This window comes from Anopheles merus, chromosome 3L, assembly GCF_017562075.2.
Source record: "Anopheles merus strain MAF chromosome 3L, AmerM5.1, whole genome shotgun sequence".
Taxonomy (NCBI): Eukaryota; Metazoa; Arthropoda; class Insecta; order Diptera; family Culicidae; genus Anopheles; species Anopheles merus.
Genome location: NC_054085.1, coordinates 27,152,069 through 27,179,057, shown reverse-complemented (window position 1 = coordinate 27,179,057; position 26,989 = coordinate 27,152,069). Strand labels below are relative to the sequence as shown.

At 42.7% G+C, this 26,989-nt stretch overlaps 2 protein-coding genes, 2 long non-coding RNA genes and 1 other non-coding gene across 14 annotated transcripts in view; 3 read left to right on the top strand and 2 right to left on the bottom strand.

Annotated features, from left to right (window-relative positions):
* Positions 1 to 8,819: 8,819 nt before the first annotated feature.
* On the bottom strand, positions 8,820 to 10,889 carry LOC121600502. Of its 6 annotated transcripts, XM_041929155.1 has the most exons (4): positions 10,590 to 10,889; positions 10,034 to 10,432; positions 9,319 to 9,971; positions 8,820 to 9,241 (listed from the first exon to the last, which is right to left on the bottom strand). In XM_041929155.1, the coding sequence occupies exons 2-3, from the start codon at positions 10,260 to 10,262 to the stop codon at positions 9,367 to 9,369; spliced, it is 834 nt and encodes a 277-aa protein (XP_041785089.1). In that variant the 5' UTR covers positions 10,263 to 10,432; positions 10,590 to 10,889; the 3' UTR covers positions 8,820 to 9,241; positions 9,319 to 9,366. The 6 variants fall into 6 exon arrangements, with proteins under 6 accessions (XP_041785089.1, XP_041785088.1, XP_041785091.1 ...); XM_041929154.1 differs by having other exon boundaries at positions 8,820 to 9,971; positions 10,590 to 10,888; XM_041929157.1 differs by having other exon boundaries at positions 8,820 to 9,971; positions 10,034 to 10,389; positions 10,648 to 10,888.
* On the top strand, positions 10,870 to 11,350 carry LOC121600504. The gene is made up of 3 exons (XR_006005834.1): positions 10,870 to 10,926; positions 11,040 to 11,110; positions 11,180 to 11,350. It is a non-coding gene; the product is annotated as an uncharacterized LOC121600504 (long non-coding RNA).
* Positions 11,351 to 12,276: 926 nt separating this feature from the next.
* Positions 12,277 to 14,419, bottom strand: LOC121599748. Of its 2 annotated transcripts, none has more exons than XM_041927799.1 (2): positions 14,259 to 14,419; positions 12,277 to 13,321 (listed from the first exon to the last, which is right to left on the bottom strand). In XM_041927799.1, the coding sequence occupies exon 2, from the start codon at positions 13,175 to 13,177 to the stop codon at positions 12,389 to 12,391; it is 789 nt and encodes a 262-aa protein (XP_041783733.1). In that variant the 5' UTR covers positions 13,178 to 13,321; positions 14,259 to 14,419; the 3' UTR covers positions 12,277 to 12,388. The 2 variants fall into 2 exon arrangements, with proteins under 2 accessions (XP_041783733.1, XP_041783732.1); XM_041927798.1 differs by lacking the exon at positions 14,259 to 14,419 and adding an exon at positions 13,436 to 13,574.
* Positions 13,576 to 26,989, top strand: part of LOC121599749 — a 64,579-nt gene continuing 51,165 nt past the window's right edge. For 2 of the 4 annotated variants that reach the window (XR_006005730.1, XR_006005727.1), the window contains exons 1-2: positions 13,576 to 13,709; positions 13,784 to 14,038. This is a non-coding gene — a long non-coding RNA (uncharacterized LOC121599749). The remainder of the gene's footprint in view (positions 13,710 to 13,783; positions 14,039 to 26,989) is intronic. The other 2 variants (XR_006005728.1, XR_006005729.1) reach the window with 2 other exon arrangements.
* Trnap-cgg lies at positions 26,656 to 26,727 on the top strand. The gene has a single exon. It is a non-coding gene; the product is annotated as a tRNA-Pro (tRNA).

Below are 26,989 nucleotides of genomic sequence, written 5' to 3'. Positions count from 1 at the left end.
TCGCTTTACAAAAAGATGGTGTTCTGGGCAAGAATGAAAGTGCAGCGCAAGTGAGAAAGTTGCAGAAAATGTTGAAAAATCTTGATAACAATAATCGGTTTATGAAGAAAACATATTGTAGATAGATTAAAAGTAGAGATAAAACAAGTTTACATATGCGCATTGGAAATAAGGTGTGATTATAGATGCTAAAGATACTAGTGACTTGTGCTATGGATAGAAACGACATCGTCAGCGCGCTTCCATACTGCCAGAAATTACTTAATGTTGACGCTCTCAAGATCTTCACGCCTGTTTCTCATACCGATTGACTGCTTGAGGGCTTTGTATTGTGCTATCGTGCGTCCAATCCTTGAGTTGGCGAGTGTTTTATGGACTCCAACACAGTAAATGTAGCATAGAAACAATTCAAAAAGGTTTTTACGCGCATTGTTTTATCTTTTGCCTTGGTCCCGCGATTGTATTTATCCCAGTTATCCCGCACCAGGGGCCTGCGGGTAACTAGACAGCGTTTGGTCCCAATGACCCCATTTCATAGAAGATTAATGCTTATTTCTCTACAAATTTCACTGTCGATTTTAGTGTTAGTATGAAGAAACTTGAATCACTCTTCCGATGCGCATTTTAACGATATGTTTTTATTTTGTTTTTTTTTTTTGTCTTTTGTTACATGCTTTTATCTAATATTAATTTTATCTCTTTCATCTTATCAGTGTGATGTAATGTAATGTATAAAGAATAAGTTGTGAATGTCTATAGGCTCAATGGGTTTTCTTATTGAATAAATAAATAAACAAATAAAATAATAAATAAATTAATTAATTGATTAATAAATAATGGAAAAGATAAATTAAAAATAATTAATGAATAAAAACATAAATAAATGGATCAATAAATAAAAACACATAAATAAATAAAAACATAAATACACAAATGAATATATGAATAAATAAGTAAAATGATAAATTTAATAATATAATTTAAAAGAAACAGTTTAAAAATCACATTAAATTTATAAAGTAACACATTAAAACTGTAAACAATAGCATAAGAAAGAACATTAGTTGGTAAAAACATGGACGATGGTAAAAACATGGACGAAATTTGTCAAAACAGACAAACCTTGCAATGAGTGTTATTTTTTAGAAAGTTATATTGTTCTATAAAATTAGTCACTCATCAACTTTTTTTACATCTAAGATGCATGTTTGACTCATTTTTGTTTTCATTTTTTCACAATGTCTAAAGTTGCTTGAGTACAAAACTTCAGTTTTTCCTTAGGCTACTCAATTATGAATGTCATTTTTGTGATGTATTTACCTATGATTCATCAATTTTCTTTGTTTTCCTTTAAATTCATATAGATTGTTTTCTTTTTCATTTTATCTTTCTTTAAAGATGTTCTTTCTGGTTTTTCTTTCTAATTTGTTAGAATGTATTTTGAATATTGAATATTTCATGTGCATTCCACCACTTACATTTTCCCCCAAAATTTAATTCTTCATTTTGTTCATTGTTCTTGGAATTCCTGATGTCCGGTGAAAGCTTATACAAACTTAAAGTAAGCAATGTTCTAGAAAAACGTTACCTTTTAAGAACCGAATCGTTCTCCTCTCCCTACAAAGGCAGCACGTGACCGGCCGAACAGCTTCTCTATTAATTTACACGCCGAAGAAGCAGCCGTTTGCCGCCTGTCCTCATTAATCAGTAAAACTGTCTTCCGATCAATGTTTCCCTGTTTCTTATACTACACAAAGAGATCCGGTTCACGGGGCCTCCGCATCACGGCGGCGCTCGCCCGCCCTAACTTAACCGCCAAACGTTGAACTGTCTGACGCCAATCTGAAATCTCCCACAACGTCACGCGCTTCCATCTCGTATCCTTACGAGCGGTGGCGTTTCGCCTGCCGAGAAGCTCATTAAAAATTAATCTGCTACCGTGGACGAAAAATTGGGCGTAGATGGCGCGCCGGAAAAAAACGCCCGGCCCGGCCTCGGTTCCGTAGCCGTAGCGAACCTCCGAAATCCCGACGAATCTTCACTCAGCCGAAAGAAACTAATTGATAAGCCCGGAGGGAGATCCAACTCACTGCTGATGATTATGATGATGATGATGATGATCATCATCATCATGACGGTGATGGCGTAACGCGGGCGACCGAAAGGTGGTCGCTCGGTGTTTGAAAAACTAACGACGCCAGCATCAGCAACGAGCCGGATCGTCGTCATCATCAAAGGATTACGCAAAACGCGGTGAAATGGAATTTGAAATTTCACTTAAAGCTCAATCAGGCGCATTTTTCCACCGACCGGGGACGGCGGCGTAACAAGATGATTCTGGCCGATTCCGCGGCGTGGAGGTCCAGTAAGGGAAAGCGAGAAAGCCAACCAACCGGTCGGGGCATTTTAATTTGAAACAGTTTGCAGTGCGCTAATGAAAGGAAATGTTAAGCAACAACATTCTTGGTAAGGGCGTAGTCAATCGATGGAAGCTAACGGTGTAATAATTAGAAATCACACAAAAGGACTTCATTCCGGAAGCGATGAAAGGATCCCCTCCCTCGAGTAGATGAAAGTGAAATTTGCACCGAAAGCCGGCTTGTTAGTGGCGTTTACGGACTAGAAATGTTATGTGATTCGTAGTGAGTTTAATGCTCTAAAGAGTAGGGCGAATAGTCAGAGGCTCAAGAATTTCCCCAATTTTGATATTTGTCATTAGTAATTTGTAAAATTGTTTCGTTTCAATATTTACTAAAACCATTTGTATGCTCAGTTTCTACAAGGAGAGCAATGATAAATACGGACTTTGGATTTAATAAACACATTCAATAAGGATATATTGGCATGTTTTAAAGGGTTCAATATTATATTAACCTGGATGAGTCTGGGCGTCATCAGACGACTCCAGACAGTTCTGGTTAACTAAGCAAGCCTCTAGAGTTAACTCCAGTCAACTCTAGATGAGCTTAAACGATCGTACAACTAGTCTTTCAGTCTCACCTGGAATCATCCAGACATCATTGAAGTCATCCGAAACGAACCGAAGTCGTTCTGTCTGTTCTGCCGCGTCTAGAGTCGTTTAGACCTATCCGGAGACGTCCGAACTCATTTGAATTCATTTGGACTCAACTAGAGCCGTCCGGATTTTCCAGAATTGTCACGAGTCGTCTAGAGTCGAACTGGACACTTTTGGGACTCAACTGAAGTCGTCCAGAATCGTCCAAGCTCACAGTAGTTGTCAGAGCTCATCCCTGTCATCAACCGTGATCTGATTCATTTGGAAACTACCGAAGTCGTCTGGAGTCATCAGGAGTCATCTATTATTAAACTTCAAATTCTGAATACTCCGGAGTCAACTCCTATCGGACCCCGACAATTTCAGAACTGACTCCGAAAGGTAGATCCGCCCAGTATTATCCGGAGTCGTTCAGAATCGTATGGAGCCGTCCGGAGTCGCCCACAGTCACCCAGAGTCGGAGTTGTCCGGAGTCGTTCGGCGTCGTCTGGAGACGTCCGCAGTCGTCCGAAGTACTCTGGAATCGGCCAGGTCGTTCGAAGTGGTCCTTCAAAACAAAGACCTGTATACGAAGTGCACACAGAAAGTAAAAGACTAAAAAGCACAACGAAATGAAATGCCTGATCACAAGCACATTGCATCATACGGCTTTGTACGACTCAGACTCTAGACTACTTCGAACGACTCCGACTCCGGGCGAAGCTAGTGGTTCTCAATTTGCCGGAGTCGTAATCAGACTAACAACTGTCGGAGTCGGATCGGAATCGTCCAGAGAGCACATCACTAAACTAAACAGCATAAGGACCAAACTCAATCAAAACGTATGCAAAGTGAAACGCATTGGCAGCAAAATTCCACATAAATGAGCGTCGGAAAACCTTACAATAAGAAGGCGTAGTTATCCCTCCTTCCAGTATCGTGTGGAATCGTGCGATTGTTAGATCGCATTGTGTAGTGAATGTTTTGCAACTAAAAAAGGAAAAGAAAAGTACGACGAGATCACCCCCTTCAAAACCATCCCAAAACTCCCCCCGCACAAGCTAGCAGGAAAAGAAAACAGCATTAACATCAGTGGCAAATTGGGTGGAGGGCGCTGGTGGATAAGAAGGAAGGATGATGCGCCATCGGAAGTAATAGCGAGCGAGCGAACGAGGTAAAATAAAATAGCGGAAGTAAAACTGTGAACTGTGTGTGTGTGTGTGTGTGTGTGTGTGTGTGTGTGTGTGTGTGTGTGTGTGTGTGTGTGTGTGTGTGTGTGTGTGTGTGTGTGTGTGTGTGTGTGTGTGTGTGTGTGTGTGTGTGTGTGTGTGTGTGTGTGTGTGTGTGTGTGTGTGTGTGTGGTGGCGTGTATATAAAAGAAAAGAAAATAAAAACTAACGATTCGGATCGCTTTCGCCCCAACGATTTCCCCTTTTGCGTTCCGTGTTTTACGCTCCTGGCCTTATCGAAAACCTCCTCGTGCCGAATCCTTCACCAGGGGGGCTTGGGAAAACAAACGACCCCAGCTTCGGTGTGTAGGAGTGAAGGGGGATAAAATTTGACAAAACTTCCGCCCTTGGCTTTCACTCTGCTTCTCTCTCTTTCTCTCCCTCTTTAACAGCGATCAAAACGGAAACCCTTTTACGCCGTTACGCAGCGTGAGCAGTTGCCGGCCGTAAGGATCAGACACACACTCCTATGCCCACCGCACGCCTCCCACCCTCGCTGGGGTGCCGATGAGCATAAGCCATTGCCAGTTTCGGTGGCAATAAATATAAAAATTGATGAGCTTCCTCGACCGGGGCAACCAACGGGCCGGAGGGTTTTGTTTGAATGGCGTGGAAAATCGATACAAACGCAGCAGCAGCAGCAGCAGCAGCGCTAGAAGAAAAGGAACCTTAAGACCGGAAGAAGCCCGATTTCTTTACAATATTGCTGCCCGGCGGTTCCGCTGCTTGCTGTTGTCCCCGGCCATCTTTCGTTTTAAGCTTTCGGTACACCATCACACTTCCGCTTTCTTTCACGGGGTTTTTGTGGAGCGCAATGGGGCGGTTTTTGCGTGTTTGAATCCATCCAGAGCCTTCCGAGGGCCAATTCTGCCGAGGGGAAAATCCTTTCCGCTGCACAAACGCGCGCTCTACAAAAGCATTGAATGGTACGGGGGAAAGTAACGAGACGTTGGCAGTACATCGCGCGGCCCATGATGGTTATGGTGATGGGATTGCTTGCAGAACAAAATCCGGAAAACACACGGCAAAGGACAACCGGCAACAACACGAACAAAACCGCCCGATTCTAATCGACAAATCGTTCCCCCCCCCCGACCCTCTCTGTGTGCGTGTGTATTTGTTTGTGCAGTGGAAAATGGACAAAAGGATAGCGCGCACTCACCCGGCAAAAGGACGCACATGAAGACATTTGGCATCGAAAGTGTAATTTATTCTACTGCGAGGACGACTAACGACATATTTGAGTGCGGGTGGTATTTTCTTATTTTCTTATCCCACTTTCCGATCGTGTCTCGCGATTTTGGAACACATCTGGGGCGACTTTGCTTTCACGAAGTTGCTTCCGGGTATTGCATATTTCGCATATCTAATTGGCACAGGCATTCCCGGCGCTGTCCTTCCTGGAACGTACAGCCTGGCGCTGTACAGCTTCCCCTCCGCAGTAACGGCAGAAAAGGCAGGGGAAAGGGAGGAACGGACTTGTGAAGTGATTGAATAACTGAATTATTGTGCGTTCGAAAGAAAGGGTTTTGTTTTCCCTATTTGTCCGCGAATCTGCGGTGAATGGCTTTATTCGATTCAATTCCAGGAAGGAGTTCAATGTGATCAATCGGGAGAGAGGCTCGGAGAGCAAATTGAATTGAAACATTAGGTGGAGTTATGGGGGAAGGGAATTTGTTTGGTATGGTAGGACAATTGGAAGGAAGATGCAGAGTTTAACGATGGAATTTTACTAAATTGGATAGTTTATTTAAACTGTTGTTTTCCCCGAAAACTATGAAAATTCCGGAAACGATTCCGGCTAGCTACTAAAAATTCTTGAAACGATTCCGAAGAGTATTTTTAGGACTCGGTTCCAGAATCACCTCTGGATTCGGAATCAGAGCTGGAATCGGAATCGGTTTGGGCATCTCCAAAAACATTGGGGTTAGGGTTGTAAGATTGTATCTATAGCCTACAATGATCCATATGTACTTGTAACCAATTCATTCTCGTAAAGATTCCGGAACTTCTGACTTAAAAATTCCACTCATTCTGATTCCGGAGCCGATTCCGATTCCTATTCCGAACCCGATTCCAATTCCGGAAGTGATTCTGATTCCGAAATCTTAATAGGTTCCCATATCGGCACCAGAGTCAGAATCTCATATCGGAATTGGCTCCGTAATCGAATAGTCCTACTACTCTGAGCCATTAGCGACTCTGTAACTGAGTCTGAACAAATATCGATTCCTAACGGACATCAACATATTTATATGATACCGGTACATGTCCCAATATCGGAAGGAATGATGAATCTATATTTAGTCTGATACTGATATTGATCCCCTTTATTGATACTAGCTGATACTAAGCTCATACTAACTCTTGTAGTGATGCTGAGAATCCATATACCGGTTCTGGAACTGATCCTGAAACTCGTATCGCTGCAGAAACTGTACCTCTCAACCTGTTTTGGTGTATCGGAAGCAATTGTAAACATCTTCCTCCTGTTCTTCTATTTGGCATAACGTCCTACGCGGACATGCCGCCATATACAGGCTTTCGAGACTTACTTGATTGTCACGGATAGTCACAGTCCTTTGCCCACGAGAAGACGATTCGGTTCATTCTAGGTTTGAACACATGACTGGTTATGTTACGATTCAATAGTCGTTCGAGATGACAATGGTACCATGGGACCTGTAAATGTGTCGTATGTATAGAGCAAATGCTAAACTGTATGGTTGATGGGCTTACAGAGACTTTAGGCATCACTGCTTCATTCGTCGCTTTGATGTAGCTTTGATAATGTTTTTTGCAAAATTTATTTGCATTGATTTGTTGATTTCAGCTACGTAAACAGTTTGTTTTGCAGTTTCTTTAAACTGTATTTGTTCCAGTATTGGTAATGGAACTACATCTCTGAACTAGGAGATGGAAACGAAACTACCCGGAACATGTATAGTACCTAGTCCGATCCGGTAACTGATTCCACAAGGCTACTGGTCGACGAACCTGGTTGCTCTGGATCACAGAATGTTTTATGAAATATAAATGTGGAAAATCAAAATAAAAATCTATAACTTATTTGAAAAAATAATCTTACAGCTTACAAACCTTACCTTACCTTACAAAATCTAACAGGAATCACCATATCGATGGGATGGAAATTAGAGATTCCATTTTTGTAACTTGTAAGCTTGATCACTTCACGTTAAACGCGTAATTTGAACCATTCAATAACCTTGTCGCTGAAACGGTTCCTTTTTTTTAATGGCCGTAGGGACACGACGCCAGCGACAGTGCCTCAACTCCCTCCAAACCATGACAAAAGGGACCTTGTTAGGAAATTATTTATCACCTTCGATTGCACGCACATACCATTCCCAAAAGACAGATCCCTACCGGTGTGCGATTGGTCACCGGCGACCCGTACCGCAGCTAACTTGCACCAGTGGATACGTGTATTTGCCGCATTTGCTCCGTCCCTCCATAGAGTCGCGAGCGATAAGCTACCCGGGTCGGATCGCCGGATAACGAATTCTAACGAACTGTTCCCCCCCCCCTCCCATCCCTATCACGGTACCGGTCGCTAGCTGGGGCCGTTAACGAAGGAAGCCAACCTCATCCGCAGGCTAATTTGTTGCCGGCGCACCATTAGGCGGAGGGGAGGTGAAGGAGCGTTAGCTGCACAACAAGGTGGACGCGAGCTCAATTTGTACCAATTCGTGTTCCCGGGGGCTTACACAAAATAGGACTCAGCGTCGGAAACCCGGGACACTACACCTTTTGCCATCCAACCCCGAGAGGGGGAGACAGTGGCAAAAAGGGGTGTTTGCGGTGGTGGTTTTTGTTTTCTGAATTTCGGAACCATATGGTACCGCCGCTTGTTGTGCGCGATGATCCAGGAGCAAAAAGGGACACCCGCCGGAAGGCCGGTGTGGAACCATAAAAACCGAAAGAAACAAATGCGCGAGGGTCACAGGGAGGAACACACCAACAAAAAAAAAAGGTTCATAATAATCGGACATCAAGGTCCTGCTTTCGTGCTTTTTCCACTCCGCGATTCCCGGGCGAGATGTGTGTGTGTGTGTTGGGTCTCTTTTGTCGCGTTCACTAACCACTAACGCGCACTCCCAGGGGCTTGTTCGATACGATGATTGGCACAGCCTGCCCACCCTGCCACTGGGTGGTTTTGTGTGGCTGCGGGCGATCCCGATTCCGCGCACTTCCTTCCCAGATGGGTGGTGGAGGTACGCGCATTGAAATGAACGGCCCCAGCGAATTGGCGTGTAATTGAATGAAAGAAGGAAAAAGCCCAAACCAGCTTACTAACAAGTTCCGAGGAAAAAGGGGGAAGGGAAATGGTTCCACCGTATGGCCGACTGTACGGCGGACTCAGCTTAATCATGCGTTGAGGTGATTATGGGTAAAAGTTAAATTCGGAGCTAATCTGATTGTGGGAGGCCCCATCCATCCAGCCTTTGGGGGTGTCGTACGTGAAACACCTACCAGTCAATCATCAGCATAACACATTGATAAGGGAGAAAAAATTAGTGAGAAAGAGGGGTGATAAAAATAGAGCGGAAAGCCTTAATCTAGAGTTAGTATTTTATGCATAAAATTCACAGATTAGTTGGTAAGTAACATTTGCTCACTAATAATAATAAAATATGGAGATGCTTGTAATTACACTTGAAGCACGAAGCTACATTTAAAGCAAAAGATGAACTAGGAATGTTAAAGTACAATAATTAGCTCCTAGGAATGATGTCCCTACTTTAGCCTGCGATTTGAGATATTTTATGCTAGTGTTAGCCGGACCTTACGGCCAGCTAAAGTCTTTGAACTGACTACAGACTAAGAATTGACCCCAGCAAACCCTGTAAGTAGAGATTAGAATGTTGCTGCCGCTTTTTAATCTACTTCTATTGCTGGATGTTGTACTCAATTCAATCATCCCGTCCTACTTGTCCCCTGTTACCAGATTTGTAATCCAATTTCGTACAACTATTTAATATGATGAATATTTAACCTGAAAATTGTACCTTTCTTGCATGAACGACAGCAATACTAAACATTTTCTATTAGTGTATGAGTAAAATCACATACCACGTTTCGAATTGCACTCCTAATGCCGTTGACCTTTGCTCCAATACCTTAGGAACGTTCCTTCCTAACAAACGACCCTGAGCCCGAGCTTCTGTTCGCAGCCGCTACCAGTTGCAGCATTTTGATGCGAATTTTTAAATTTTCCTCCGCTGGCAGATCGTTCAAAAATGGCGTCAGGCTCATCAGAAAGCGACAATCCGGATTTTCGGCATCAGGCTTCATCCAGCCGCCACCGGTCGACGTGCTCGAAGCGGATTTGCTGGAACGCGGCCGGAACTTATTCTTGTAAGTAACCTCACTGTCATCAATTGATGCATCATCCTCCTCCTTGACGTCCTGCTCATTGCTCGAACGTTCAGAGGGACCTGTGTCGTGTTTGATGTTCTCCTCGATCGGTACGAACTTGATCGATTGTTTGACTTCAGCGTCATCGGGATCGTTTTGCAGCGGAGAAGACACTCGTTCGTGTCGGCATACTGTCTTTCCACCGTTTTTGCGTGCTTTACTCTTCTTCAGCCGAAAGTGACCGTGCAGGAACTGCATGTGGTCGTACAGTGGCCAGCGGATTGCTGGGATCCTTCCATCCTCCATACGTTTAGCCTCCCGGCGGAAGCAATCGCGCAGTGTTTTCCAGCGCACGCGCAACTGATTCACTGCAAACCGGGAAGGAGATTGTAATATTGTTTTGTGTGTGTTTTAAAGCGCATTTCCTTACCACTGATCGTGCTGAATTCCGTCCGCTGTATTTCCTCCCAATCTTCGATGCCCGACGCTCGACTGCGCAGATACTGGCGATGCCACAGTTTCGGCCGTTGGTGAACACATTCGATGAGACGCAGCGTGCCTTGCTGGCCGAAAATTCGCTTCCGCCCAAATTCATCTTTCACCTCCGCTGGAAGCTGCTGCTCCGGGACAGATTCCTCCTCCATCTCTGTTGCGTTCATTTACCTGCCAGGCAACAACCTCGGCTGCTTGCTGTGCTGCTCGATTGTGTTGCGGTACGAACTCGCGTGAACACCAAAACACGCGCACCGGACGGCCTGGGGTACGCAATAGTTGGCGATAGGCGTGCTGATAAGAACGGCAAGAATAGGTGAGAAACTTGTCGCAGAACCTAAAATACAAAGAAACACGTTCGTTGGGAAGGTTATTGCCACTGGTTCTTGTTCCATTTGCAGGTGACGGATTGACGTGTGCGCCTGAACTCACATGCGAATTCGGATCGCTTTTCCTGTGTGTGCGTAAACGAATTAGTTGTGTTTTGTACTTACTCGGAAAGTGTACTCCTAGCAATGACGAAGGTAACTCCAAATCAAAACTGTACTTCACCTTTTGCTTCACTAAAATCCTTTCGCGTTGAAAATTGCACACCGCGGCTTGCGTTGCGTCAAACTGGATCAAACGCTACGCGCACACACAGCTTACCTTGATTGGACTAGTTTCGTCTGCGTTATTGCTGTGCGTTTGACAAGCACGCACGCTGCTTCTTTCTCCTTCGCGCAGCCCTTTGCAGGACGTCGTCAGTGTGACAGCATCGGCTACTAGATGACAGGCTCCCCAGCTGCTGGCCGCTCCAAGTGTTTTGTATTGAACAATCGTAGGCAAAAAGTAAATCCTCTGCTAAATAAAGTGTGTATGTGTGCAAAGAGCACGATGAAATTAGGTTGAACTTTCCAATTTGTTCCAGGTGAAATTGACATGATTTACGGTTTCTTTTCTAGGTCCTGCGACCAACTCGTTCTTCATGATGCGTGAACGAGTGCGTCACCACTTGGTTGTTTGTAAACACTTGGTAAGAAGGAAATGTTCTCCGTGCAAGTCCCTTATCTAAAAACTAATCCTCTTTTCACATGTCTTTTAGATGGATGCTGGTCATAGGTGAAGCTGCTTTTGTGCCTTACACTCACTACAAAGCTACTGAGCAGTAATTATTATCCGGCGTTGGTAGAAATTGCTATCGCGAACAACACACGTACGTAAACAAACACGCATAATCGAAGAAGGTGGTGGAATTGAAGCGATAAAATCACTTATAAGCACTGAATTCTTTAGAGGCGAATTACTGTTGGGCCAAATGAACCAATGGTTACATAAAGCTTCGGGTCTGGCACGTATGGATTCTTATTAGATTTAGATTGGAATGTTCTTTGATGGCACTCAAGCAATATTTCGCATTTTTGAAATACTTAGCAACTACTTCTGATCCTTCAATCCACCTAAAAGAAAGATTAATTGAATATTCCAAACAAACGTGTTTGTTGTTGGTGTCCATTAGAAAGCGTTACATACTTACTAGTGATGGGTCATACGACTCCACAAACGGATCGACCCGTAGTCAGGTGCGGCTTGGCCGGAATCGAGCCCGACCCGTGGGTGCAACGAGTTCGGTAGGTTCATACGAGTTCAGGGAGTTTAGTAGGTTCGGTGAGTTCAAATGAGTTCAGTACGATCATACGAGTTCGATAGGAAAGTTTACGTTTTTTAACGAAATGAAGTAACATTTTAGCAGTTTCCTTTTCAAACCTACTGAACTGGTATGAGCCCACCGCACCCTACTACTTAACTCGCTTTTACCTACCAAACCAACTCGTTTGAACCCACCAAACCTACTAAACCCACTGAACTCGTATGAATCTTCGTAAAATTCGAAATTCGTATGAACCTATTGAACTCAATGCACCCACGGGTTGGAGTCGTTTATGCTTTGGTGGACCTTCTGAACCTACCGAACCTACTGGAATTAAAATTATGACCCAGAACGGTCCGGATCGCATGTGGATGGCTCCGACCCAGTAGGTTCGGGTCGTCCCGCCCATCATTAATACTTACCTGTTCCCAATCGTTAGTAACCGTCTTCCAGTAGTGATCTTATCTACTTCAATTAAATTTCATTAAGTACAAATTTCGGACTAAAAACTGAACAAGCTTTGCGCAAAACCAAAACTAAAGAGATTTCAAAGTTCAATGGCTTCTATATTTATCTTAAGAACGCATTCCGACGCGTTCAAAACGGTGGACAGTAGTTCAGTTAGTGTTCAAAATTAATGAATTCTATTGTAACGGATCAGCCTTATGGATGGTCTGTGCGAGTGTTCGGGCACTGCTTCTTCACCTCTTTTACGTACTCTTCCTGCACCATTTCGAGCATTTTTTTGTAAATCATCAGCTTTTTGATGGTTGGCAGACGGGTTACGTACGGTTGGAGTTCCTGCACCAGGCTCGTTAAGTCCACATCGTCGTCCATCGAAATCGCATTGACTGCTCGTTGCCAGGCGGTCTGCTGCTTCGGTACGGTCGGCGTGGCGGAAGAAGCGGATGCACCACCGGCCTCCGTGGATGTACCGGTTGAGCGTACGGCTGGTTGTATTGGTGCTATTGGACGGGCCGTTGAGGTATGGCCCTCGACACAGGCAACAGGTCCATCCTTGATCTCGATTGGTGTACGTATTGTCAGGATCGCTCCGGAAGATTGACCCTGGGGCGGTAAGATCGATACCTGCAGGGAAGGCTTCCGTGGCGCACTTGAGGCTCGAGGACTGCTCTTGCCCGTTGCCTCACTAGTCTGAGTTGATTGATTGTTCATCCTCACCTCAATCCCCTTGTCATTACATACGCGTTGCGAGGTCTGTGCTTGTTGGGAAGGAATAGGAACGGACGGCCCCGGAACCGGGTCCATGGGATCGTCTTCGATTTCAATTATCTCACATGGTTGAATGGTACGGGATGATCCTTTACCAGCTTCCATGGACCGGCCTGGCTGATTGGCCTTTCCCTTCGTACGTCTTGATGACGTGCGGGTAGGAGGGATTGCTGCGCTGGCAACTGTCGGCATTTTTCGTTGGAGAGGAAGATCTTTCATGTTGGCCGCACTGGAATTGCGTGGCCAAAAATCTGCTGTTTCTTGATTACGTGATCACTTGCTACTTCCTCGAGCCGATTCTTGCTAATGCGCGGTTGTATAGTTTTGACAGTTTGACAGCAGTGTCACTACTTGCTAACAATGCTAGCCGGACGAAACGAATGTAAATAATGATAAAAAATGATTCATTACTCAAAATTTGCAAATAATGACAATAAAAGGGTTTCAGTGATAAAACGGCTAGAAACGTTTTCTTACAATCTTTCTACAACATCTGGTGGTGTTGTAACCGTGGTCACTGTTATTAGCCTGTGGTTACACTTTTATTTATTACTGTCAAACTGTCTCAGCCACACAAACGCTTGTCGCGGAAAAGTAACCTACAAAAATGGCTGAAGAAGCAGAAAAAGGAGGCGTCGAGTTACGCATTTCTCTTCCAACAAAGAACAAAGTATATATAATCTGTGCAACATTCACTACAGGTGTTAACAATCGAGTCCTATTTGATTATCGATCAGAAACAATATACCTGGTATTTACTATCGAGATCTTCTTGTGCTGTTGTTGCTGCTCAACATATGCTAATTGAAAACTATTCTTTTGTAGTAACTCGCAAGAAATGAAGGAAGGAACGGAGTAAATCTTCCGGCAGCTCTGAATCATTGGTATTGGAGTGTAAAATTAAGAAAGCGGACATTGTTGCCCCAATTGTATCATCTCATCCACGCTTAAATACCATCGGAAAGATCCAAGATATTCAATCATCAAGGCGTGTGCCAAATGCCCTGAGCTTGCCAAGCTCGTGGATGTGCCTGGGACCTTCTTCACGCGTTGTAACTGCGTCCATCTCTGGATCTTTGGGTAAGTAGACGAATTCGAATCCATAGTTGTTGTAAATAGATTTTTCACAGCCTCTCAAGTATGTCATGGTCATGTCCCGACTGTCCAAGACATTCAAGTAACGGTTGATTTGTTTCTTATGATGCAATATTTGCATAACATATTTCCGTTAATCATATATTCAAGATCAATTATACAAAAAACACACAAAAAAATCAAAATAATAGCCCATTACTATTACCTTAAAAACCACACGATAGCAAGACGTTCGCAATTTGGACGGGGTGCTGGTAACTTTACCCGGTCTTATCACGCCACTGCGGAACGATCCAAACAAACAACCAGCTTCACCGGCCACTGCAACCCCATCATCCTGCAATCCGCAAATAACTGCAAACGGCAGATATTTTTCAGTGTCAAGTTCGCCTCCCCTCCACCCCGGAGGGTGACACAACTGGACACCGTTGTTTTGATTCCGTATCGTACGTTTGGCGGGTTTTGTTTGTTTGTCTGCTATTAAACATTTAAAAATAGCTCCCGATGTAAAATGAGTTGCTGCACCTTCCAGCGGGGAACGGATGTTGCCTCTTGCAACACACCCGGACGCCTTTTGCGTATGTCGCCCCCCCTCCTGACGAAGTGGTTAGAACGTTCTGAAATTTGATGCCAAACAAAAAAAAAAAAACGGTGCTTTATTTGAAACGGTACGGTCCCATAAGTGCAAGATCGGCCAGAAAGGCGCACCGGTAATTGCATTTGAGTGCAAACAAAAAAAAAAAAGTCGCACACTACACCAAATGGTCGGGCCGGTTGAAACTGAACCCTTGTTCCACCATTGCGAATAAACAATTAACTCTTTGAGCTGGGTCTATTCCTTATCCTGCTTTCTTACCTCCACTCTGGTGAGTGTTGTTGTTTTTATTTGATTTTTTTTGTGGTGCTATTTTTGTGTTTTGTGCAATCAGCGAAGAAACCGTACATCATGCGGCGTGTGTGTGTGGGGGGGGTTATTATTTATTGTTGCACAATCTGGTGCGCACCATATCGGCACGATGTTCGTTCGTGCGCTCCCTTTAGTGCTGCTTTATCTCGTGTGGTCACATTCAAACGTATTTCAAACACTGTTGTGACACGGAGGGAAGAGGATTATTCGAATGATGAGGATGTATTATATTTACGAATGGGATGGGATGTCCGAATGAGAAAAGGAAAAATTGAGATCCGTTTTGCTAGCCGTATCGGTGTATCTGACCTACCAACGGATGAAGGATTAATTCTTATTAAAGCTTGGTATGGTGTGCGCGGAGACTAGTGGTTTAAATCGTTGATTGATGATACCTTCGCGTTGGTTTTAATATGGCTATTAGTAGAATGGTGGTCCCATTTTGTCAGAAATAGTAAATAATTGAACTAGAACAAACAGCAATGGAAAGCGAAACAGTTGTACGCCGATTTTATAGCGGCTGCTCAAAAGATGAAAAGCTATTTTCATGAAGAAAAGCAAAGAAACTGAAAATTAAAAAAATGCATTTTTCTAACTAAAAATACTTGCATTAGGAAACAGAAAAGGAGTAATCAACATAACAAATTTAGAAAAAAGAACAATAAAATAATGCTAGAATGAGATTATCAACATTATTAATATTATAACTGAAAACACCATACAAGTTAAAATGATAAATAACGCTACAATGTATAAAAATATAAAACAAACTGAATAATGTGTTAATTAAGAATGACACAATTACAGTGGCAGCTATTTCTCACCGTTACTGTTCACGGGTTCAATTATGAGCATTTCTAGATGAATCCACTGTCACCCGCTGCATTCCTGCAACTGGCTGCAATAAATTCTATCAATTATTACCGTAATCCCATCTCAAACAACAAACCATTGCAGCCTGCAGCACACAACCAACCTAACCTAAACACACACAGCACCATCTACCACCACCCTTACTGTTTCTAGACAGGCCGATGAAAAGTTGAAACACCCGTAAGTAAACCGGGCGAAGAAGCGTATTAATCTTGCCGCGCGCTCACCGGTGACACCGACAGCCCCAGGTTGACCAGGTCAGTGCTTCCGTGCCACGCCGACGTCACGTTGCGCTACACCGGCTGTGCGGACACATGTTAACGCTAACACGATTTACCGTCCGCCGGCGATCCGAGCACGGTCGCCTTTAATTCCTTTTACATCATATAGGAAACGGAGGTGGGAGGAGCAGGAGTGACAACTTAAAAAAAAAACGGAAAGAGCCCACGCCCGTGTAGGCGTGTGCCGACAAGGAGTGTATCAATGCGGAAATCAACCCTCCTGAGGGGTACGGTTCCACCAACTGGCAAACGGTTTCCATTTCCACCGCCCAGTTTGTGGGACATTTGCACCCACCACTGCGTGGAAAATTCAACCTACTACTACTACCACCGGTGTTTTCGGCGCAGAGCGCGTTCTATTTCCGTCCCCGAATGTGCGTCACACAATGCCGCTCCAAAGACCGGTACCCGGGTTTTAGATGATTTTGATGGAGTTGGCCATTTTTTTTCCTTCCTTTTGCTCAAGGAAAGAATTTGGAGGACATTTGCCATTGCTGCTGCTGCTGCTGCTTCGGTGTCATTATAACAGAGCGCAGGTCGGCGCGTTCTACAATCACGTGCAATCGATCATACATTCACGGTGCGAAATAAAGTGTCAGCCTACAGAGGAAGAGAAATAAAGGGGGGAAACCATGTATTAGCGAAGCGTAGTTATTATTGTCCAAACGGGCCTCAACATCAAAACAACACTTAATTGGTTGTCAACGCGGTTTGAAATAATGGTGATAGATGTATGCGCGCACGGCCAGAAAATCAGTGAGTAGTTTATGCGCAGTACGAAAAGCTTAGAAGTGACCTTTTCTCATTTTGTTGAAATATTATGTTTTTTTTTGTTCTGTTTTTGTGTATACAATTTCAATTTCAACTTATTATGTTGATTAGTATGGACATTGAGTTTACAGTATAAATGGCATGTTTACACGATTTTTACGTTGAGTTGCATCGATGACTTTATTAATATTTTGTTCAAGCTAAGTCTGCGTGTAGACGTGTAGCAGAACACACGTCTTAAAGAATTGTTCAGGAATAAGAATTTTTAAGAAGATCAATAATGTTCGAACACTTGTTATCCAACATATATTGTGAACTACACGAATTTGAACTGTAAAAAAAATCAATTTAGATTTATTATTTATTGATTCAAATATCAATTTATATTTCATGTAGTCATGTTAAGCCGGTCTCATGGTACAGTCGTCAACTCGTACGACTTAACAACATGCCCGTCATGGGTTCAAACCCCAAATAGACCGTGCCGCCATACGTAGGACTGACTATCCTGCTATGGGGGGAAATCAATAAGTCACTGAAAGCCAACCCCACAAGTGTGTTGGCAGGCCTTGACCGGCATCGGTTGTTGAGCCAAACAAGAAGTAAAGAGAATTCATGTAGTGAAAATTTCCATTATTTGTAAACTATGAATCAAAATTCAATTTCCTGTCGTTTTTTTAACCTTTTTCATACTTATTTTACGTATTTTTTCATCTGGAAGGTTAAACTTTCATGAGAATTAAATAATTTTTAAGATATTTTAGCAATTTATTTCGTTATAAATTGTATTTTTTATCATAAATCATTAAAGCTAATCTTCAAACGCTTTTAAATGACAAGTTTGAACTCAAAAGTAAAAAAAACTGTCTATTTGTACTTCTACGAGTAATTTGGTTGTCAATGATATCTTTTTGTTTCAATTTATCAATCAATTTACATTCAAATTTGAATAGCTCTTTTGTTCAAAGCATTGAAAGATGAAAATATAGAAACTAAATTTAATTTACCTTTCAAAAATTTCAGCTTTTGCCTTGAATAAGGCATTTCTCGGTAGGTATGCTTCAAGCATAACGCTTTACAGCAGTTCCCCTTTTGAGCCGTTTTCATCCCCGCTCCCAAAAACCACCTTTCAGCATATTTGCACAGAAAGCAAACGCAAACCCGGCAGCACCGAAAATAAACCCACACCGGGAAAGCATTTAGTCAATGTCAAAGGGAGGATTCGGGGGTTTTTTTTTTTCGTGTGTTCTTTATAGGTTTTTGCGATTTTTACTCACCTTACGCTGCGAGTGTAGCTGAAACACACACCATGCTCTTATGGATCCAGTTCCAATGCTACTTCAGGCTAAAAGGAATAACGAAAACTACACCGACATACCGTTAGCATATGTTGCCGCTTGCGAATGGTTTCTGTGAACGGAAACGGGGAAACGCACTTCTTCTAGGTTAAGGTGCTATTGCTGCTGCTGACTGTTCTTGGGCACGGTTTGCTTACTGCTTCGCATGCACAAACACACGTAGATGAGAGCAGTGCGGCACAGAACTGCGCATAAATTTTATGCTCTCAGCGAAAAGAACACGCCGCGGGTCGTCGCGGTTTTGGAGACTGAGGGGCCGTAAATGAAAAAAAAAAAAACAGCCAAACAAAATCGCGGGACCCTATTCTCGTACAGCGAAAGGTATCCAGCTGTGTCTGTGATAGCCGCGCGGCCAAAATTTCGGTCACTCGACGGCTGTTTAGTTGTGCGTTTTGGTGGCGTAGAACCTGGTTCGAAGTACCAAAAAACTGTGTAGATGCCTTCCAAACTTTCAGCAACAAAGCAAAGGCCTCTCTACCTCCCCTCTCCACACGTGACTTCGAGTACGGGTTGCTTTGGTTTTGCGTTTTCATGTTTCATCTCCATCACAGGAAGCCACGGGGGAACGGGGTTCTCTTTGGGGTTTTTTTTTGTGGAGGCACCTGAAAGATGTCAGCAGTGCTCGACGATGCAAACACACCGGGACGTCCACGAAAAGTAAGAACGACCGAACCGCCGAGAGTAGTAAGAAACGCACTTTGAAGCGCGTCTCAAGAATCAAGTACAGGAACTTGACAAGCAGAAGAAACTCAGCATACGCAGGAAGGGGCAAGTAAGTAGACCAAAGGAAGAGGGTCCAAGCGATCCAATTCTTTACCGAGAAAAAGAGGGGAAACCCTTCTTCTTTTGCTGCTGCAAGTGTGAGTGTGTGTCGGCTTCACGTCCCTGGTTCTGAGCTTCACTCGTTTGCTTCACTGATCCAACCGGTTTATGGTTATGTAATTCCGGTGGAATAATTTCGCATACTGGTGTTGTTGTTGGTGTGTTTTTAGATTATGTACGAGAATCAAACAGAACCATAACACACACAAACACAACACCTTGTGCTTCGGTTCCGGTTGCTGTTCCTGCGTGTTTTACCTCGCTTGCGATGACAGCTGACCGAGAGCGAGCTCTTCAGAGCGCGGTGGGTTCGACGATGGTTTTCACGGGGTTTTCTTTTCGCGCATTTCAGTTTTACCCGTGTGCACACGATTCCCTTTTACCCCGAACTCGAATCTTCTCACCAGGTTTCTGTTTCATCACGGGCTACGTGTTCGCTTCGGTTGTCAGCTGGTGAGGCCGGTTGTCATAGTTACGGCTACAAAGAAGGGATCCGGTTCGAAGGACCAACTAAATTGCATAATAATAAAAAAACCATAACCTATATGGAACGGTTCTGGCATAGAAGTTAACCGCGGGCTGCTTGGGCTCGTTGGGCTTTCGGGTTCGGGTGATGGGTTCAAATTTCTGGAATTTGCTACGGCTGTGACTCCCCCGGTCAGTTTATGGATGTGTATCTTAACGCACGGTTAAACAACACGAAACAAGAAACGGTGGGAATCGGGTTTGAGAACGATCCGAAAAGTCGTTCGGGTGATCAGTTCTGAAGAATCCCGCGTCTTAACTCAATTATGCAAAGTTCTTGATATCCAAACATTAAGTTGATGTTTAATAGAAGGAAAAGGATTGATCGAAATTATGTTATATATTTTCTTTAGTCATTCAAAACTATACAACTTCGTTATGATCCTGTGTTCTTTACTGAGTTCGTTGTACATCAATTTTTGAATCCTGAATAATCCATAAATTTCTGTAATTTCTTCGTTGCTGCTGCAGATGCTGGGAAGGGACTGGTTTTAGGATTGGGGATTGGCTTGATATTAGTTGCTCGACCGGGTTAGAATCAGTGTCAATAGTGGCATAGCTGCTAGATATACAAATGATCAACAAAAGACCAAATGATCAGTATGGCGAAATCTCTTTTGCTAGCGTCCTTTTGCTAGGAAGACCTGGACATGTTTTCCACTAGAATTGTATTGCATAGCCCTCTAACCGTGCCATACTCATTAAATAATGTTAAAAGCGACTGTAAATGTAATGGAGAGACATTACACCTAGAACAGCCTAAATTTTCAATTACGAAAAGCTAATAGATATTGAAGAGCTGTTTGAAAATAGACGTGCAAGTATATATTCCAACAGTGTAACAGAAATTGTAGGAATTGTAAGAAATTAAACAGAGCTCATTCCTGAAACATTTATGAATTAATGAATCTCATTTGTTGGGATTTATGAAAACTGAGTATCTCGTTCAACATTATACTAATTTGTTAGTGTTTGATTTCCAAGTATACTATTCCTTCAAACTTCTTTAACTAGCTCTTCTAATCTGAACTCTTCGCTGCTGGGGTTTACACGTTCGTTAAATACATCACATTGATCAAAAGTAACACGGTTGACATCAACTTATATGAAAGAGATTCCTCAGAGATTCTTCCACAACTTCCGTGTAATATACATGTCATCTCAATTCATAGGAATCCTAAAAATAAATCGCTTTACAACTCCCGTAGCAAAATATGATCCTCATCCGAGCATTTTGTGACAACATTTGCTTTGTTCACCATCTTCCTTGAATCCTTTGCAATCTTAACGCCGCTATCCTCGCAGATAGCAAAACTTCCGTGCGCTTGTAGAAGCGACTCGAGTGGAAAAATAACTACCACTAACAAGCAGTCGTTAAACACTCGTGCACACGGGTTCCTGGTTCATTCCAGGAATAGGAGTTGTGAGGAATAGACTCTCCCCTTGTACGGGGAACTTTCAAAAGAAGTCTCTCTATACCGCTTTTCATAGCATGCGGGGACTGGGAGGGAGGACTGGGATGGCGTTCCTGTAGGATAAACTACATCTTGTTAATCGCAGACATGTCCTGCGTCAGACTTTTTTTTTTATATCTCCCATCACCATTGGTTACAACCACTGATAGTGGGCCTTTACGGGCATCGCTCGTTATCGTTATACCGGGGATTCATTGGAAAATTGGAACTGAAAGCCTCCCCCCGGGATGGCGCTTTTGAATGTTGTGCTCCTATTTTGAAGTGTTGCTGTCGAGTTTACAACATTGATGCGTTTCGAGATTTGCAGCGGGGATAAAAACTATCTTCAAATCAAATTAGTATTAAACCATCTCTTCCATTGTTTTTTTTTATTCCATTTCTCGTAAAAAGTAATGCAATTTTACACAAGCACCACCGCATAGCGTGGCATTTTTGCTGCTTAGCTCAGAGATGGAAAACGAACAATATTTTGGTTTTGGGAATGGAGCATGAGCAGGAAGACAGAAAAGCATTTTATTATTTAATGCAGAACGTTTTATCGTTATTTTTATTTTGCGCACCCACCACCAACACCGCGGGACGGTATGATGATGGTAATTTCCTGACTGAGGCTGTACGGATTTTGCCTGCACACCATTATGAGCAATTTGCCGTCCTTCGTCTTTCTCTGTTTCTTTGGGATAATTTTTTTTTGTATTTCATTCTCCTCTAGGCTAGGGCATCTTTATATTGATTGTGTTGTGGCCGTTAAATTGTGTGTGCGTTTGTCGTCGGTTGCCACGGGCAGGGACCATATTCCACCTTTATCCCGTAATGCAATTAAAGCTCTTTGCTGCCTTTCATTCATTTTATTAGTACCGGCCCTGCCTAAGGCTTGGTGGGAATTGAAGGTGGGTCCTGTGGCTTTAAAGAACCTTGTGTCGGCAAACAAAACTTCCCACTTTTACAACCCATCGCGCATCTGTTTTGATTAAAAAAATGCAAATAAATATGGTGGGCTAATGTGTGCGTGTGTGTGTGTGGAAATGTGCGTTTTTGTAACATTTTATCTTTCTGGTTTGTCAGTGGGCGTGTTTTTTTTTATTTTTATGGAACCCAAAATTAATCCTGTTACATTAAAATTACAATAAGAATAATGGTTTGCGCTCTCCCAAAAAAAAAAGCTGCTACCATGGATGATTTCGATATTGATTTTCCGCGGTTGCACATGTTTACAAGCACACGCACGCATTTCCACGGAGCTGTGGAGTGGGGTGGTGTGTGGCACACAAAGAAAACTCCCATGTGGCCGCAGCCGGTAATAACACTGCCTGTATTGGGAATGGCTGCCTGCACGAGTTTTGGAGTTGACGAATTTTACAGTTTTATTACCTTTTACATCCGTCAGGAGGGGAGGAGGCGCGGTGTGTGTGTGTGTGTGGTGCACCGCGCTCTGTGGGTTGTAAAATGTCCGCACCAAATAAACAAACAAAGCAACATTCTGCATGTAAAATTTTTCACTGACGGATGATGGGGGAAGGAGTTAAAGTTGTCGCATACTGCAGGCTCCTGTCGCCAAAGCCAGCCATGAATGTAAATGACATTCCTGAATTGCCTGTTTATCTTGCAATGTGTGTGTGTGGAGCAATATTGGGCGCGCGTGAAATTGTGATTATTGATCTTTTTAATAACACAAACAGATTGTTTCAATGTTTTATTTGGTTTGGAGCTATTTGTGTTCAATTTAGTATGTTTTGTTGTACACACTGATTGCGAATGTGTCACTAGCAGTGTTAGTATCTATAAAGTAGTTGAAAGTTAAAGTTGTATACAGTCGTTGCCGCCAAATTTTGACTCTAACGCACCTAATTTTGTCTCTAAGTCAACAATTTTTGACTCTTTTAGGAATCATGTCAAATTTGCAAGGTATGTTAGCAGATTTATAAAAACTTTTTATTTTATTTTATTATCAAAGATATCGTTAACTCCTTAACTAAAATATAATAATATTTTAGAACACATAATTTCAGACATTACGTTAAATTTTGTAAGGCGATTAACTTACTCGAAAATCGATGCCTTAGAGGCAACAATTGTGACACGCTGTCAAGAACTGATGCTTAGGACACAAAAATAGGTGATTAAAGTCAACATTTAGTGGCAACCACTGTAATGATTATCCTTATTGCATGTTTTTATTAATAAACATTAAAATCATGCATAATTCAAACAAAAAATTCGGAAATTTCATGCCTAAACAGTTTAGAACTCAGTTGCTAATTTTAACCGAAGTTATACGATTTTTTTATTTAGTGTGCAATACTTAAATCCTCTAAGGAACAAATGGTAGGTTTTAAAGGTGTAACGAAGTTCCTGACTATCATCATTGTACAAACACAACACCACAACTAACGCAAGCTTGCCTTTAATGGCTACACATCTGAATAACAATATTAACTCCAGAAAGCACCGAGCTGCTTAGTCGCCGTTAGTGCTGAGACTTTCGCATCCACAACGGAAGACCTTCGCCTGGGTTGACAAACTCTAGCACACACACACACCGGCTGTCGCTGCTGCATCACAAAGGGCCAGCCTCCGATTCCGTTCGCCATCTCGCAATCTCGCAGGTCCATTGCGCCCGGTGTGTAATGTGTCTGTCTGTGCGCCATCGGCTGGGGGGAATGCGAGCGATTCTGACATATCACGAGCCTCACGATCGCCCGTACTTGGACGTCTGGCGGCTCCTCTTAGTGCGGTGCTGGTTTGTGCGCCTTCCTAGCTCCACATCGGTGAGATATTTTAGAACAATTATTTATTATTTATTTCAATTACACTTCCTGCCTCGGTGACGATGACAGCATCATCCCGGCTGGTGCTGCTGCTGTGAAGGTTTTGCTCCGACAGTGTACGGGTGACAACTGTGAATACACACCCATTCGGTCTCGTGGCTCTGTGGTGGCCGTCTTATTGCTCGCTGTGTTTAAAAAAATAATAATAAAACCAACAGCACACAGTTGGAAGCGCATGCACTCGTTCCGGCGACTTGATCGTTGTTTAATTGAATTTATTAGGTCGTTTCGAGCTCGGTGGATAGTTTCCGCTTAGTTTCCCGTCAACCCGTCGACCCGGCAAAAGCTTCCAGCGGAGCGGAGCCGAAGAGTTAAGTTTTAATTATTTGTACGCCAGTTTAAGGACGGTCAGAGCCCATCTGGCTCTCCGGTCCCTTCTGGTGCAAATCGTGATCGAGAATTGTTTGCTTCGAACGATTCTAAACGATGCCAATGGGCCTTTCGCAAAGGACTTCCTTCACATTATGTGCCGCCTCGTTAACGTTTCGGTTTCGAGCTCCCCGATTGTAACATGGAGAGATCCTTAAGGGATTTTGGCAAAATTTTGTGAGTTTGTTTTGCAAAAGAGCGGTCTTCAGAGGTCGTTTTCAAGAACAACCCGAAATTACAATCAGCAAAAGAGGGGGGACGTGGGGAACTTTGCCTAATCAGGGTTTAATTGTTGGCAGTATAACGAAACTCTCGTTCTGCGAAACATTTGCGCTCCTATCGCTAACTTTTTGGCATGCAAAACGCTGGGGGGGGGGAAAAGGTCACATTAAGGTTTCGATTTTTAAAGGTTCGGATTTCACAACGTTTCGAAAACGAAACGATTTTTTTTTGCGGCAGGTCAGGTCGGGGGTGTGTGTTTGTGTTTGCGCAGAATGGGATTCGAATCTTTCTTCAACGGTGAGGTTCGTTCAACCTTGGGTGAAAAATTGGAAAACTTGTGCAAACAGCTCTGTTTTCGGAGAGTCACAGCGCATACAAGCGTGTAAGAAAAATTGCCATCTCATGGTGCCAAATGGTGACAAAAACATATCAACACAACACAGCCGATTAGCGTCTTTGATTATGTGCTGTTCGTTCATGGGTGGGGCAGGACTTTTGGAAAGAGAATAATGCAAAGAATGCACCTTGCTGAAACGTGCCTTGTCATGGTGTTGTGACAGTCACCCGTTTTCATGTGACAAATAAAATCTGCCACCACATGTCGATTGATGGGAAAATGTCCTTTTTCTGTGTGTAGGGTTGACGCAAAAAAAAAAAAAAAAACACACACTCTTTTGCTGCTATTTGTTTTACTTCGGTCTCTTGGGGAAGAATTTTTCAAATATCATCATTGTTATCATCATCTCACGGGACACATCCCAGGTGAAGATTTACCTTTTGTGGAATTGGTTGTAGCGCTGGTTGCATAGAGGAATCTTTTCGGGGTGTGGAATGTGAAAACAATTGGTCGGTTTTTTTTGTGTTTTTTGTGTTGCTTCTTGTGTTGTGACATGTTGTACAGATTATTGTTTGATTAACGATGTACGATGATTTTGTGTTTGCGAAGGCAGGATAATAATTTTTACGTCCGCACGAATGTGTACGCTCAAGTTTTTTTTTTTGTTGTTGATTTTTTTGGATTATTCTGATTTGGATTTTGAACAGACGTCACTAACAATACTAACACGATGAGTGATTTTTATGCGTAAGGTTGTTGTTCGATCTTACGATTTCGGATAATCTTGTCTTTCGTGTTTCGGTGTAACTTTTCTAGCGTACGATGTTTACCGGCGGTTGTGGCTTGTTCAGTTGCAAAATTAGAAGAGAGGTTTATTTCTAGAACTACACTTATACTTATAAACTAATCGCCCGAGCCGAAAGCTCAAAGCTCAACGAAACGATCTTCGTGTTTCGTTAAACACGATTAAATGACAGGGCTTCCGTGCCTGTGTCTCAACAGTTGTAATTATTGAAGCATATTGCAAATAGTATATTTAATGTACGTTTAATTTTGTTTGAAGACGACTTCAAGGTGTTAGCCACTAAATTAGTGATTTGATCTGATTCCAACTGAAGATTACAATTTTGTACCTTTTAAAATGAGTTTTGAAATTCAATCAAAAAGGGTCTTACTTTGAATTTGACAATTGATATGACATATATAAAAAAAAATGCTAAAAATAACCTTCAAATTTAGAATATTGCGTACATCGGGTATAGTGTATATCGGGGAATATCTGTACAACGATAGCTTTAAATAAAAAATACATGCAGTCCAAACTCATTCAATTTCGAAACAATTGTTAAAAATAAATAAAATGTAACATTCGTCTTGTATTTCCTACACTTTTTGACTACCTTTGCTAAATTTTGTAGACTAAAATCAATTAGAAAGAGCTAATAACATCTATAATAACACATTTTGTACAAAATCGAGTAACTCTTACTATAAAACTGTCAAACGAATCAGGTTTCAGGTCGAATAGCAGTAATTGTACTGGAGGTTTGAAGGCTCTACACACTATCTTATCTAGTAATTCAATAATTAATATTAAAAAATTCTCATTTTATGCTTGCTACAATCTCCATGCATGCCACTATTCTATTAATAAACGCACATCAAACGTCCCATATTAGACCGCATCAAAAAGTAAACGGCTATCTTATCACAAACAGTCACCGCGCGGTCATTGCCACTTGACGTTCGATCCGGAAACGGCACTGAGCGGCACAGGTGCGTGCAAAAGCGTAAGCGCATACAAAACCGCGTACAAACGCCGCCACTTACAACAGGCTCGTTGGTCTAGGGGTATGATTCTCGCTTCGGGTGCGAGAGGTCCCGGGTTCAAATCCCGGACGAGCCCGCGCAAAAGTGGATGATTCTTTTTGAAGAGTTTGGTTTTTACATCTTGAAAAGGTTTTTTTACTGCTTCAAAAATGTATTTATTCGACGCTACAACTTCAAAGACGCAAAACCGCTCATACCAAACAAACAAAAAAAAAAAGGTATCTGGCAACCGCGGACGTGTGCGCACGTCAGTAACCTGCCCCCACCATCAATATTTATTGCCAAACAAGGCACATCAAACGGAACTGAAACCGCTGAAGAATTGTCATCGATTCCGT

Excerpts from the sequence above, each read along its gene's own strand:
- LOC121599748 (XM_041927799.1), bottom strand. The coding sequence starts at position 13,177 with ATGAAAGATCTTCCTCTCCAACGAAAAATGCCGACAGTTGCCAGCGCA.
- LOC121600502 (XM_041929155.1), bottom strand. The coding sequence starts at position 10,262 with ATGAACGCAACAGAGATGGAGGAGGAATCTGTCCCGGAGCAGCAGCTT. Across the intron at positions 9,972-10,033 it reads GGAATTCAGCACGATCAGTG|TGAATCAGTTGCGCGTGCGC; the intron begins GTAAGGAAATGC and ends CCCGGTTTGCAG.